At 44.4% G+C, this 14628-nt stretch overlaps 2 protein-coding genes across 5 annotated transcripts in view; one reads left to right on the top strand and one right to left on the bottom strand.

The window, feature by feature from the left end:
* The window catches only part of LOC310670277 (uncharacterized protein), a 99522-nt gene that overhangs the window by 72304 nt on the left and 12590 nt on the right, over window positions 1-14628 (bottom strand). The gene's annotated exons all lie outside the window — the stretch shown is intronic.
* Window positions 4059-13243, top strand: LOC310671960 (vomeronasal type-2 receptor 26-like). The gene is made up of 5 exons (XM_083428382.1): window positions 4059-4381; window positions 6485-7279; window positions 8816-9043; window positions 9907-10033; window positions 12307-13243. The coding sequence occupies exons 1-5, from the start codon at window positions 4115-4117 to the stop codon at window positions 13203-13205; spliced, it is 2316 nt and encodes a 771-aa protein (XP_083284508.1). The 5' UTR covers window positions 4059-4114; the 3' UTR covers window positions 13206-13243.

Raw genomic sequence — 14628 nt, 5'->3', positions numbered from 1 at the left:
TAAAATTAAGAAATGTGAGAGGCAGTGATAATATGGAGAATTGTCAGATAGGTTGAAGGAAGTCCAAAAGATGTTTATGTATAAGGTGAATGTAAAATTTGGATAAAATGTACATTGGAAATTGAATAAAAATTAATTATAAAAAAAAGTCAGATAGTTCTTCATTTCCTTGACATCTGATGGGAGGGCATTCCACAGGGTGGGCACCACCACTGAGAAGGCCCTATACCTGGTTCCCTGTAACCTCACAGTGAGGGAACTGCCAGAAGGCCCTCGGAGCTGGACCTTGGTGTCCAGGCAGAACAATGGGGGTGGAGATGCTCCTTCAGGTATACTGGGCCGAGGCCATTTAGGGTTTTAAAGGTCAGCACCAACACTCTGAATTGTGCTTGGAAATGTACTGGGAGCCAATGTAGGTCTTTCAGGACCGGTGTTATATGGTTTCGGTGGCCGCTCCCACTCAACTCAGTCCTTTCAGGTGGGCATGCCTTTACATACAGTGGTGCCTCGCAAGACGAAATTAATCCGTTCCGCGAGTCTCTTCGTCTTGCGGTTTTTTCGTCTTGCGAAGCACGGCTATTAGCGGCTTAGCGGCTATTAACGGCTTAGCGGCTTAGCGGCTATTAGCGGCTTAGCGGCTTTAAGAAAAAGGAAACAAACTCACAGGAACTCGCAAGACGTTTCGTCTTGCGAAGCAAGCCCATAGGGAAATTCGTCTTGCGGAACGACTCAAAAAACGGAAAACTCTTTCGTCTAGCGAGTTTTTCGTCTTGCGAGGCATTCGTCTTGCGGGGCACCACTGTACTTCTGAGAAGCCTAAACAACATTTAAACTCAAAACGGAAGCTGGCCAGAGTGCAGGAGCCTACGCTTTTATTATATCTGTGAATCCACCTAGTTCCTAGCTTCTCCTAGCCATGATTAGTCAAGCTACAGGATGGGACGAATTAATATTTCCTTTTCTTCACTCTCCCTCCCATTTAGCAGCAGTAGGCTTTAAGCTTACCAGCCAGGCCTCTATCACTGCGTGCGCACAGGGCCCTTCCAAGCTGCCCTAACCATCCGCCTGAATCTAAGAGAACAAGGGAGGTGGGGCGCATTTAATTGATTTGCACCCGAACCAGATGCACCAGCGTCTGTTCATGGCTGCCCTGAATCGTCTGGCGACTTACTGTAACAACTTCATGGTGAGATCCAGCACCTATTTTTCTTGAAAAAAGCACTGGTGACACCATTAGGTTATGGATGCTCTTCCCACACTCTAGGCAAATATATTGTATGGATTCTCTGACGTAAATTAAGGACCTGCCATACTCCTTGAGACAGCTTGCCGGTGAAATTAGAAAAAAATGTATAAAATGGGAAATAAAATATGCTGGAAATGTAAGATTAAAGAAGGGAATTTCTACCACATGTGGCGGGCTTGTGAAGAAATTAAAAAGTTTTGGGAACTCATATATAATGAATTAAAAAAAATACTCAAATATACCTTCTCTAAAAAAACGGAAGCCTTCCTACTGGGAATAATTGGGGACGAAATTAAAAAAGAAGATCAGACACTATTCCAATATGCGACAGTGGCTGCTCGAATATTAACAGCACAAAAATGGAAGAACCAGACATCCCAACTGTTAAAGACTGGCAAATAACACTATTTCAATATGTCGAATTAGCAAAAATGACACAAAAAATTAGATTCCAAAAAGGCGCAAAGTTTATTAGTGATTGGAACAAATTTATAACATACATTGAAGGAAATTTCAGAAATATTAAAACCACAGCAGGTATCACATAAATCTTATGACGTGTGTTGTATTAACCACGAAACTGCAAAAAAGGAAGATTTACCAAGAAGCCCGAAATCGGGAGGGAGGGAGGTCAACATGCGTAGATAATAGGGACATTAATAAGATGTTGTAATTATTGAAAAATTGTAATGGCTAGTTTATGTTGTCTAATTTAGGCTATTGTTGTTTGTTTTATTGAAGGAAAATTAATTAAAAATAAAAATAAAAAAAGAAACAGCTTGCCTGGGAACCTGCTCTGCTTTCTCATTCACCTGGCCACCTACTGGCAGCCACATGAATTGCAGTGTGACAACTGCTTTGCATTCTTTGTATATAGGAAGGAAGGGAGGAAATTTTGGTCCTAGCAATTCCAAAGACGTTTCTCATGGAAAGTTTTCAAGGCCACCTGCCCTCCCTCTCTGGCCCAAGTGAGTTCCAAAAAACATGTTTTTCTCCAGTTCCGAACATTTTCCTTCACCCACGCAGATGGACCAGAGGGCTGGGCGATTCTTCTTCCTTATAATTATTAAAATTACAGTGATTCACACCATTCTTCTTACCAAAACTCCAAGGATTTCCCCAATGGCTGAAAAACACCATAATTAAGGGCAATGAGGCAAGTTCTTGCACTAAGCCTGAAGGAGGAACGGTTTCAGAAATATATCATTTACCACTGATATTTGGAGCAGGTAGGGACAAGTGGGCGAGGTTTACTATTGGTACCTTTCAATAGCAGGACTCAATCTGTATATCTAAAATTATTGCTGTCAGAAGGGAGGCAACTGTTGCAGGCAGATTCAGAATGATATTGCTGCTCCTACTGCTTCTGTTGCTGCCAATGCCCCAGGCAGTTTGTGAGATGCTGAAGGCAAAATGCCCATTGAATTTGATCAGGGATGAAAGTGACCCATGGAATTATTACAGGCCAGGAGACTACCTCATTGGGGGCATCATATGTCCAAAAGGTGCTGGAATTAAGCCATACATTTTCTCCAGCCCCCCCTTAACGAGGACCTCTGAGTAAGAAAATATATGCTGCTTGATTTCACACTCCTTCACCTGATGTTCCTTGCTACCTGGCAATCCCAAACTTCTAGTCAAACACTCTCCCAACGTTGGCTCTGAATTGCCCTTTGATGGGCCCCATGAACACAACTGCGCCCCGTTGGGGTTCTCCAGCCAGAGGGCTCATTTTGAACAGCTTGATATAACATATTATGCGACGATGTGGTTTATCTAGCATCTAAATGAAGGTTCAGCCTCCCCTCTTTCTCCTCCCACAAAGCTTCTTAATAGAATGGGGGCAAATGTTCCTGAGCGAGCACCGAGTTGCAGCTTTTCTATAGAAAGTAGGACAAAATCCACTGTGCAAATGCTTATCTCTGCATTGTGAAAAGCCCTGTCCTCTGAGGTCCCACAGCCACCAACATTGGTTTAATTTCGCAGTCAGGCTTCAACTTGGATATTAGAGAGCCACTGTGGTGCAGTGGTTAAGAGTGGTAGACTTGTAATCTGGTGAACCGGGTTCGCGTCTCCGCTCCTCCACATGCAGCTGCTGAGTGACCTTGGGCCATTCACACTTCTCTGAAGTCTCTCAGCCCCACTCACCTCACAGAGTGTTTGTTGTGGGGGAGGAAGGGAAAGGAGAACGTTAGCCGCTTTGAGACTCCTTAGGGTAGTGATAAAGCGGAATATCAAATCCAAACTCTTCTATCTGAACTGTTTAGGAACTGCTAATCCTACAGCTTAAAATTGTGGTAGTTGTTACCTGTGTTTTAAAATTATTGAGAGCAAAGGTGCAATGCATCCAGTAAGTTACCTAAACCATTGGGGGTTGGTACGCAGAAAGACAATCTATTCTTCCCTCTCCAATTCCTTCTTAAGTAACTCCATGCAGATTACTTTCTCTCAGGTTTTACTTCCTTCTTCCTTCTTCCTTCTTCCTTCTTCCTTCTTCCTTCTTCCTTCTTCCTTCTTCCTTCTTCCTTCTTCCTTCTTCCGTCTGTGTTGGACCTTCATTTTGGACCTTTTGTGATAATGGCTGCAGCCAAGCATATACTCATAATGTTCCTTTTTTTATTTCAACCAGCAGTCTTGCCAAACTACTTATTTCTGCACTCTGCAGCAATAAAAATATACCAAATATATATACCAAGATATAGCAATAAAAATATACCAAAGTCCAACATGAATTAAATTTACTGTTGTTGTTTTTTAATTTGCTGTTTTGTAATTGGAAATATTGCCTGAATTAAGTGTCATTTTGATCTCAGGGTAAACTATAAATATTTGTTGCATTGCAGGTTTGAATTCAGAAGGTACTGGCATATGTTGTCCTTCTTCTTCACCATTCAGAAAATCCATCAGGATTCTAGGATTTTACCCAACATCACACTGGGCTACAACATTTATGAGAACTATTGCAATAGCAGAATCACTTCCGATGTCATGCTAGACCTGCTGGCTGGTGGGGAAATCAATATTCCGAACTACAATTGCGGAAGACGGAACAACCTGTTGGCAGTTCTTGAACGTGCTAATTCTGACATCTTCAGCCAGATTTCAACCATGTCGGGCATCTACAAAATCCCACAGGTATGATGGATTGGGAGAAAAATCAACTGTGTATAATTCTAGAGATCCTTTGGTGACTTGCAACATTTATTTTGCCGAGGTTTATGTTCCTTTTTGTAGCAAGACTTCCGTTTTTCCGAAGGAAACTTCACCTGCAGCAACTCCCCTGAATCTGACTATTACATTGCCATTATTTTGCAATTAACAACATTTAAGAATTGGCTGGATCAGGCCAATCTAATTCAGCATCCTACTCTCACCGTTGGCAACCCGATGGGAAAGCTCACAAGCAGAACTTGACTGCAACAAAACTTGTGACTCACCACAACTGATATTCAGTGCACACTGCCTTGAACAGTGGAGGTAGAACATTGCCTTTTAAAACCATCCAAGTTAAAGTATGCACTCTGTGAAGAAGTTCCTTCTTTGATCTGTCCTGAATCTTCCAACATTTATATGTGTCTCCTTTTCTTTGCCTCTTCTGCAAACTAAAAGGTCCCTTTCTTCATAGAGGAGCTATGAAGTGCAGTGGTGTAGCGTGGGGGGTGCAGGGGGGGCCATCCGCACCGGGCACAACATTGGGGGGGGGCGCGCTCGCACTAACTAATCTAGTGGAAGAGACTCGAGTGCTAAAATCCACGGGTTAGGGGGCACAAATTATTTGCCTTGCCCCGGGTGCTGACAACCCACGCTACGCCACTGATGAAGTGGCAGTTCCAGGGGGTGTCCCCTCAATATCTTTTGGCAGGGCCTCAGCCCCCACAATGTTGAGGGGGCCTTCACACTGGCAATCACTGTCAGAGACACAGCAGGGCACGGGGTCTTGGCCCAGCATGTCCCTTTGATGGTCACCAGGGCGCCTTCCAGGAAGGAGTGCTGGCGATCTCAAAATGTGCTCAGGTGCCTCCATGGACCTCGTGGAGGGGCAGGAAGAAAAGGAGACTTCACCAAAGTGGTCTCAGCCTTGTGGTGGCAGCTGCAAATGAAAGTAAGGCAGCGGGTGATGGGTGATGGGTGGGGGATGGCGGGTTGAGTTGGCCTGGCTGGATTGGGAGGGGCGGCATGCACATCGTGAGCCACACATCTGACATCATGCATGTGTGACGGGCCCCCCAATGTTAGGTGCAACTCCACACCTGCGAACCCTATTGGGTATCCTTGCCTCTTCCTTTCTCCTAGATATATGTAAGACTGTGCTGCTAAACAACCCTGACTGAAGTATATTGATGCTGAGCATCTTGACATGACCACAAACTTGACATGAGCCAACAGTGTGACGCGGCAGCTAAAAAAGCCAATGCAATTCTGGGCTGCATCAATAGGAGTATAGCATCTAGATCAAGGGAAGTAATAGTGCCACTGTATTCTGCTCTGGTCAGACCTCACCTGGAGTACTGTGTCCAGTTCTGGGCACCACACTTCAAGAAGGACACTGACAAACTGGAACGTGTCCAGAGGAGGGCAACCAAAATGGTCAAAGGCCTGGAAACGATGCCTTATGAGGAACAGCTAAGGGAGCTGGGCATGTTTAGCCTGGAGAAGAGGAGGTTAAGGGGTGATGTGATAGCCATGTTCAAATATATAAAAGGATGTCACATAGAGGAGGGAGAAAGGTTGTTTTCTGCTGCTCCAGAGAAGCGGACACGGAGCAATGGATCCAAACTACAAGAAAGAAGATTCCACCTAAACATCAGGAAGAACTTCCTGACAGTAAGAGCTGTTTGACAGTGGAATTTGCTGCCAAGGAGTGTGGTGGAGTCTCCTTCTTTGGAGGTCTTTAAGCAGAGGCTTGACAACCATATGTCAGGAGTGCTCTGATGGTGTTTCCTGCTTGGCAGGGGGTTGGACTCGATGGCCCTTGTGGTCTCTTCCAACTCTATGATTCTATGATCTCTGTTCATCACTTGCTTTTGAGTAAAGATCACCTATTCAGTCCTATGGGGGGAAGTAAAGCACTGTTTTGGGGGTGCTGGGCACAGTGGCTTGAGTAGACTGGCACTCACTGACAAGCACACCACAGAGTCCCCTTGGAGGTTGCTGATACATGTTAGTAACTCCAGATTAACAAGTATTTTATTATTGTCCTGGAAACGTATCATCCGTCTTCTCCCCCTTCTTCACTAGGTCAGTTACGGCTTTCTTCTTGATTATAAAACTCAGTTCCCTTTTGTCTACCGGATGGTCCCAAAAGAAGAGACGCAGTGCTTGGGGATTGTCCAGCTCCTCCTGCACTTCCAGTGGACATGGGTTGGTCTCGTCGCTCCAAACACTGACAATGGAGAGAGGTTCATGAGCACCTTGAGACCTCTGCTGACCCACAATGGGATTTGTGTTGCCGTTTCAAAGAGAGTCCTCAGGACGATGCCGTATTACGAGTTACTCAAAAGAGAATCCCGCGACGTGTGGAGACAAGTTAGCGTGCTTGTTTACTATGCAGACTCTAAACACGAATTTGATCTGATTGCAATTTTGCAAACCCTCCTTGAAACAATACATGCTGGGTCAAAGCTCTGGATCACAACAACTTTTTGGGACATCAACATGTACTTGTTTGTTGATTTCCGTTACCTCTGGGGTTCCTTGTCCTTTGTAACGAAGACCCCCATAAGGATGAAATATGACTACTATAATCCCTTCTCGCCTGCTCTTGAACGGTTTTGGAAAAGAGCATTTCATTGTTCATATTCAAAGCGTGCGTTGTCTGTGAAAGGCTGGACAAGATGCACAGAGGGAGGAAAGCTGGAGACTTTGCAGGAGGAGGAGTTTGAGAGAGTTTTCTCCCAGGACAGCTACAGCACGTACAACAGTGTCCAAGCAGTGGTTCGGGCCTTGAACATGGCTCATTCATCGAGATCCAGACAGATCTTGAGGGTGGTTGGAGGACGTGGGCTGGAACATCAGAGGCTGCACCCTTGGCAGGTATTTCTCTTCAGTAGTGCCCCAAATCTATCACTTTGAGTAGCCAATCTCATTTTGCCTAACAGTGGAATATGCTCTCCTTCAAAAATGAAACGAACATAAAACTGAGCTTGCACCCGTAATGATAGAAGAAGAGTTTGGATTTGATACCCCGCTTTATCACTACCTGAAGGAGTCTCAAAGCTAACATTCTCCTTTCCCTTCCTCCCCCACAACAAACACTCTGTGAGGTGAGTGGGGCCGAGATACTTCAGAGAAGCGTGACTAGCCCAAGGTCACCCAGCAGCTGCATGTGGAGGAGCGGAGATGCGAACCCGGTTCACCAGATTACGGGACTACTGCTCTTAACCACTTCACCACACTGGCTCTCAATGATAATGAGTGGCCAGCCTTAAAATGTTGAAGAGAAGGAGGTTACCAAGCTGTGACAGCAGAAAACAGCAGCAACCATGATCAGCCACTATGGCTGCAGTACTATATGCACTTACATGGGAGTAAGCTCATTGAATTCAGTGAGGGTTACTTCTAATAGAAATATGTAGAGTCCGGATGAGTTGTGTGCTGGTCCCAATATGAAGCACCCTGCTGGGAGTGCTGAAGGCTGCTCCCTGCAAGGCCTTTTTCCACCTGGCCTAGAGAACAGGGACCAGGCTCACCTGCTCTGCTTTAGACACCTGGGACGCCAGAGGGACATTGCCCTGCTGCGAGTCCTGAAGAAGCCCAGACTCACTGAAACAAACTCTGGGGTTGGGGCAAATGCCAAAAATGCTTTTCAATGTTTTAAAATAGTTTTTAACCTGTGGCATTTTAAATTTCTGTTTTTGTTTTTGCTCTGTTGGGGGTAGGATAAATGCTCAGATGGGGCTGAGAATTAGTTTAATTTTAGTATAATTGTAAAAATAATATTTTTAGCAGGGGCAATTAGAGAAAGATCTATTATGTGATTAACTATCTATTTGTAAAAATAATATTTTTAGCAGAGGCAATTAGAGAAAGATCTATTATGTGATTAACTATCTAACATTCCTCAGGTTTTTCTTTTTCTTTTAATCAAAAGAATGAATGAATGAATGAATTTTTACTTATACACCACCCTTCCCAGTTCAGAAAACCGGGCTCAGGGTGGCTAACAACAAATTTAAAACATTTAATTGATGCAACAAAAAACAACATAAAATACAGTATAAAACGTGAATAACAATAATTTCAGAATTCAAAAATCAATTTAAGGTGGGAATTCCATCCAATAAACATTAGATGATCACCAGGGCTAGCTGGCTAAATTAGTCCAATTTGGGCTAGCGAGGAGACCAGGGGAGAAAAGAAAGCCTATTGACTCACATGTTTTATCTGTGGCTAAAGCTGACTATTTAGCTCAATTTCCAGTATATTTTACTTTATTGTTATGGCTAGTGGCTAATGCAAATAAAGTTTCTAGCTAGCTAGCTAACCATGGCTAGTAGCTATCGATAGGATAGTTCTCTGTGAATTTGTCTTACCTACCACACATGCTGCTCTTTCTTCTGTCCTTTCAAGCTCCACCCTTTCTTAAGAGAAGTCCAGCTGACTAATACCTCCATCGATGGGCAATGTTTGGATGAGAGTCGGGAGCTGCCAGCCAGCTTTGACATCATCAACTGGGTGCAGTTTCCCAATAAGTCTCGTGGCAGAGTGAAGATTGGAAGTATGGAGGGATGCACATCCTCAGACCTGAAGTTCACCATTAACCCAGATGCTATTTCATGGCCCGAGACGTTTAAGAAGGTTGGCGAGATGTGTATCATTTTATTGTCTGTGACATGTGTCGAGCTCAAATAATCTGAGCATGCTGGGACGCAATGTAAACACGTACAGCAGGGATGAGGAACCAGATGTTGTAGGACTCAAACGCACATCAGCCCCTGCCAGTACAGTCTGTCAGGAGTTCAGCCTACACTTGAGTAGGACTCTGGCAGAGACACATGCCCGACTGGCATGTTCTCTCCCTCCTGGTCAATCGTCCGGGAGCTTCGTAAGCTTTCTTCAGCCCGAACATCACAGCGACCGATGCCAACCGACACCGGCACACTTAGGGATCCGCAGAGTTTGCGCATTTCACATGACAGACCCCACCAACTCAGCATGTTGTCTAATCTACTTTATTTACATATAAACACACACGTTCGACAGTGGAATTTGCTGCCAAGGAGTGTGGTGGAGTCTCCTTCTTTGGAGGTCTTTAAGCAGAGGCTTGACAACCATATGTCAGGAGTGCTCTGATGGTGTTTCCTGCTTGGCAGGGGGTTGGAATCGATGGCCCTTGTGGTCTCTTCCAACTCTATGATTCTATGATTCTATAAGATCTAAAGGGTGGCAGGTTCTCCATCCCTGATCTACAGGGCTGCACTGTACGAAGGAACCTTCCCCTAGCAGCACCAGCCAATGAGTGTTTAGCTCCCCCAACCTGCCCTGTTTGGGGGCATTAAGGGCAGGTTCTGCCATGGCTGGCCCAGAACATTTTGTTGCCTGAGAAAGAGGCTGCCTAGCAACGTTTCCACGGCGTCTGAAGCACAAATCTTTGAATGTATGCCACCAACCACAAATACTCCTAATTCTTTTCCTGTGACTCTCCATCTCTTTCTGGACAGACCGTTCCTCGTTCCAGGTGCACTGAAAGCTGTCACGCTGGATACGCCAAGGAGACTCAGGAAGGAAAGCCAGTTTGTTGCTATGCTTGCGCTCCATGCGCAGAAGGGACCATCTCTGCTCAGGAAGGTATTCCATTTGTTTTGTTTGCAAAACACAAAATGAACAAAAAACCCCTGTAAGCCTGATGTTAAAGGGGGAGGGGGGGAAATACCATGGCAGAGAAGTGTTCAGTTTCTGTTAATTGATTCTCATGAAAACTTACAGATTCTGGCTTCACACAATTAACTCAAGGCAGTGTCAATTTACTCTTGGCAGAAATCCAAGGTCTGCTTGACCTAGAAACTACTTACTCTGATTGGTTAACGACCAGCACTCAACTCTGTTATCTAGGAATGCTAGCACAGTTTGGTGTTAGGTGTGTTAGGAGTAGGAGTGCTGTGTATGGTTAAGAGAGAGAGAGAAAGAAAGGATTTATTTTGCTTTGTTTTGTATGCAGAAACTCTGCTGGTTTCTTTTCCCTTTTAATAAATCCTGTAAATAGTTATTCTGAGTCTAGCTGACTAGTCATTTTCCAGCTTCTTTGCTGTGCAGGAAAACTCTGCTACGATTGGGCTAAAGCCATTAGAGCTATGCCTGACACTTCAAAGTTCCATGAAGAAGAACATAAAATTGTGTTCAAAGTGGTAAGTACAAAGTGGTAAGAACAGTGAATGGGATGGCCTTGCCAGGGAGCCTCAGTTGCCGCTAGCTGTGATGTGATTCCAGCATCAGGCGAACAAATCTTTAGCTGCTCAACCAGTTCAGCACATCGTCTGATTTAATGACTTGCTCTCTAGAATGCTGGTGCCCTGCGCTTGGTTCTGAGATTTTTTTACATTTAAAAATTTATTATTTCAGCTTGTACAATGCGCTGGTACTTTTAATGATGGCCATGCCGTTATCAATGCTTCTCTCCAGTCTGCTGAATGTTGATGCTGTTGTACTGTGCTTTGTTTGTCTGTGGTTTTCATATATCCGTTCCCCTTCCCTGGGGGGGGGGGGAGGGTTGCGGACCAGCATCCGGGACCCCCAGTGACCTGGCTTGGGGATGGAGGATGTCGCCCACATCATGGGGATTCCCAGCCACGTCACGCCCCTGGCCATCCAATCGCCATGGCGGGGGGCATGGCAGTAGGCCGTTTAAACTGTCGCGCAGCCAGGGGGTGGCCTCTTTTTGCCTCCTCGCCGGATCTCGCCTAGCCCACCTGCCCTGTTTTTATGCGTTGCTATGACAGCGACCTTGCTATGGACATATGTCGACTGCCATATTGATGGGGCGGGGTAGGAATTGTTTCACTTGGCAAATTGGCACCAGCCATTTGGTTTTCGCCTACCTTATAGCAATCGTCACAATTTTGTAAGGTTAGGCATTGGGTAGGCCTTTGTGATGGGAGGGGAGGTTGTAGCCTCTGCCTGCCCCTCCTCAATAAGGGTATCCTGTTAAAAGCATCCGATTAGCCCATTAACCTAAATTATTTATGTCCATGTGTGTTTATCATATAAGGGAACTGTGGGGCCCGGGGTCTTGTCATGAATGAGGTTTTCTTCTTCCGGTTCTTCTGGATGGGTGCCTTAAGATAGTGGTGGACAGGATGAGAGCCAATAACCTGTGTTTGAATCCTGGGAAGACAAAAGCTCTTGCCTGTTCCGGCTTTATTTTGAATTTGTTTACATTTTCTGTGAAGGGTTTAAACCTCTGCTCTATATGTGGTTGGGGAACAGGTCAGTCTTTAAAGACATGTTCTAGTCTTTATCATGCACAGTGAATCCTCCACACTTTGGGGCTGCACTTTGGGGCAGATATGAAAAACGTAAATCAAATTTGCAGAAGGAATCCTATTGTGCAATGTTCAGGGTACACCAGTTGAAATGGGTGCAAGTAGGTCTAAATTTATGTCAGATATAGGCCTCTGTGTACAAAGCATATCCTCTACCAGTAGATATCTTCCTCTTGCTATCGCTTCTGTTCCTTCCTGTTTTCTGACACAAATACCATCGAATGTAATACAGCAAAGACAGTTGTGGATGTAAGCTTGATGTCAATAACCCTGGAGTCGCTCTCCTTCTCAGATGCAGGACATTGCACTAAAGGTCCCAAAGATCAGCATCTAAACAATGACAAAGATCAATGTGTTTCCAAGGTTATTCTCTTCCTAGCCTATAAAGAACATTTGGGAATCCTCACGACATCCTTTGGTGTTTTCTTATCCTTAACCACTGCATCTCTCTCCTTCCCAACAACACAATGTTCTTCCCTGATCTCTCCCATATTGCAACCATTCCCCACAATTGTGACAACATTCAGACTGCTGTAGATGTATTAATGCTATAAGGATATTGAAGTCTCTTTCTCTATGCAGATGCCAAGGAATGCATCAAATGTCCAGAAGATCAGCATCCAAACAAGGAGCGAGATCTATGTGTCCCCAAAATAATCGCGTTCCTGTCCTATGAAGAATCTCTGGGGAGCCTCCTAACATCCTTTGCCCTCTTCTTATCTTTAACCACTGGCCTTGTGTTTGGAATATTCATTAAATACAAGGAAACTCCAATAGTCAAAGCTAACAACCGGGATCTCTCCTACACCCTCCTCATCTCGCTCCTTCTCTCCTTTTGGTCCTCCTTCCTCTTCATCGGCCAGCCAACAAAAATGACCTGCCTTCTGCGACAAACAACCTTCAGCATCATTTTCTCAGTTGCCGTCTCCTCCATCTTGGCAAAAACCATTGCTGTGGTGCTGGCCTTCCTGGCCACAAAGCCAGGGAGTAGGGTGAGGAAATGGTTGGGGAAGGGTTTAGCCAACTCCATTGTCATTTCCTGTTCCAGTGTACAAGTTCTTATCTGCGCCACTTGGCTGGGGATCTTTCCCCCATTCCCAGACTCTGACAAGCACTCCCAGCCTGGAGAGATTACCTTGCAATGCAATGAAGGGTCTGTTGCTATGTTTTACGCTGCCCTCAGCTACATGGGCTTCCTGGCTGCCATCTGCTTCACGGTGGCTTTCCTAGCCAGGAAGCTGCCTGGGGCCTTCAATGAGGCCAAGCTGATCACCTTCAGCATGCTGGTCTTCTGCAGTGTTTGGGTGTCCTTTGTGCCCACCTACCTGAGCACCAAAGGGAAATACATGGTAGCCGTTCAGGTTTTCTCCATCTTGGCCTCCAGTGCTGGGCTTCTGGGCTGCATCTTCATTCCCAAGTGCTACATTATTATATTGAGGCCTGATCTGAACATGAAGGAGCACCTGAAGACAAAAGACTAAACATTGCATTTAATTCTTAGCACTACAGATATTAAATAATTGGGAATTTAAAAAGAAAAAACCTGGATCCCAGGCTTATTATTTCCCAAAAGGCTCCAAAGGGAATGTCTTTTTAAATAATAATAATAATAATAATAATAATAATAATAATAATAATGGTATTATATAAGGGAAAACGGATACACATATTAGGACTGAAAAATGACCATTAGCATTTTGTGTAGATTGATTCCAACCAATGACTTCCATGCCTCCTTTCTCTGACCAAGTCCTAACTGATGCATCCACAATGAACGTTGATCCCCCCGCCCCCAATACTGATCATTAATGATTCTGCTGACCAGACTAAGATTTGCCTTAGGTGTACAGTTGAAATCCTAGGTCATGAAGAAATGGGAAATGGGCTTAGGTTTTGCACCACCAACAGAATCTGGGGTGCAGATGCTAAGGACCTTCTGGAAATATGCCCTGGAATCAACGCTAACCAAAGGAAATGTTTAACAGGTTGACATCACAAAGTGTGCTTGGCAGAGGCAATTTTATAGTATACAAGCAGGTGTTTTTAGGCAAATAGGTTGTCTCCTCTTCAGAAATAGCTGAATCTGGGGAGAGGTCCAGTTTTCTGGAAGCAGCTTTGTGGTCTTGCTGTTTCAATCATAACTTGATATCTGTTGCTGTTTAGATTTCTTTTCCGTATCAAGGACTCTGATAATAAAACCTCATTTTCTAATCAAATTCTGGTGTCTTATGTTATTGTCTAACTAGCATGCAAACTCTAAATCTAGAATCTGTATGATAGCTGAAGAAGCTGCCTATCATTTGACATCTCTGTCTGATAAAACTTACACCTTCAGAGTGGTGACCCTAACTTCAAATTCTTTAAAACAACAGGAGCTGTCCCCACAAACCCAAATTAGGCAGCTGAGTGCAATTTTGCCCCTCTCAAATTGATGTTGGAAGTGCCACGAGGTAGAGGGAACCCTCATCCATATGTGGTGGTTGTGTAAATATGCTAAGGAATGCTGGGAGATGATTCATACAGAATTTAAAAAGATTCTTAAGATCACATTTCCCCAAAGAGGCATTTCTATTAGGGATAACAAGTGATGAAATCCCGAAAAAGACACTCAATCTCTTTTTATACACAACTGGAAAGAAAAAAGAGATACCCATGAAATAAATTTGGCAGAATAAATTGATATAATTCACAAAATTAGTAACTATGACTGCGAAGCTAAGAAATAAGGATGAGTTACTGGTGAGAGATGAGTGGAACCATGTGAAACGTAAAAGTTACCATGGCTGGCACATGAGGGTGGCACATGGAGCGTCCTAAAATCCAAGTTCTGCATAAAGACCTACAGATACAAGCAGCAGCCTATCAAATGCATGCAAGCATTTCCTCTGTTCCGCCTTCTAAGTT

This window comes from Podarcis tiliguerta, assembly GCF_965153285.1.
Source record: "Podarcis tiliguerta genome assembly, chromosome: 2".
NCBI lineage: Eukaryota > Metazoa > Chordata > Lepidosauria > Squamata > Lacertidae > Podarcis > Podarcis tiliguerta.
The sequence above is the reverse complement of the archived record's forward strand: the minus strand, read 5'-3'. Positions and strand labels throughout refer to the sequence as shown.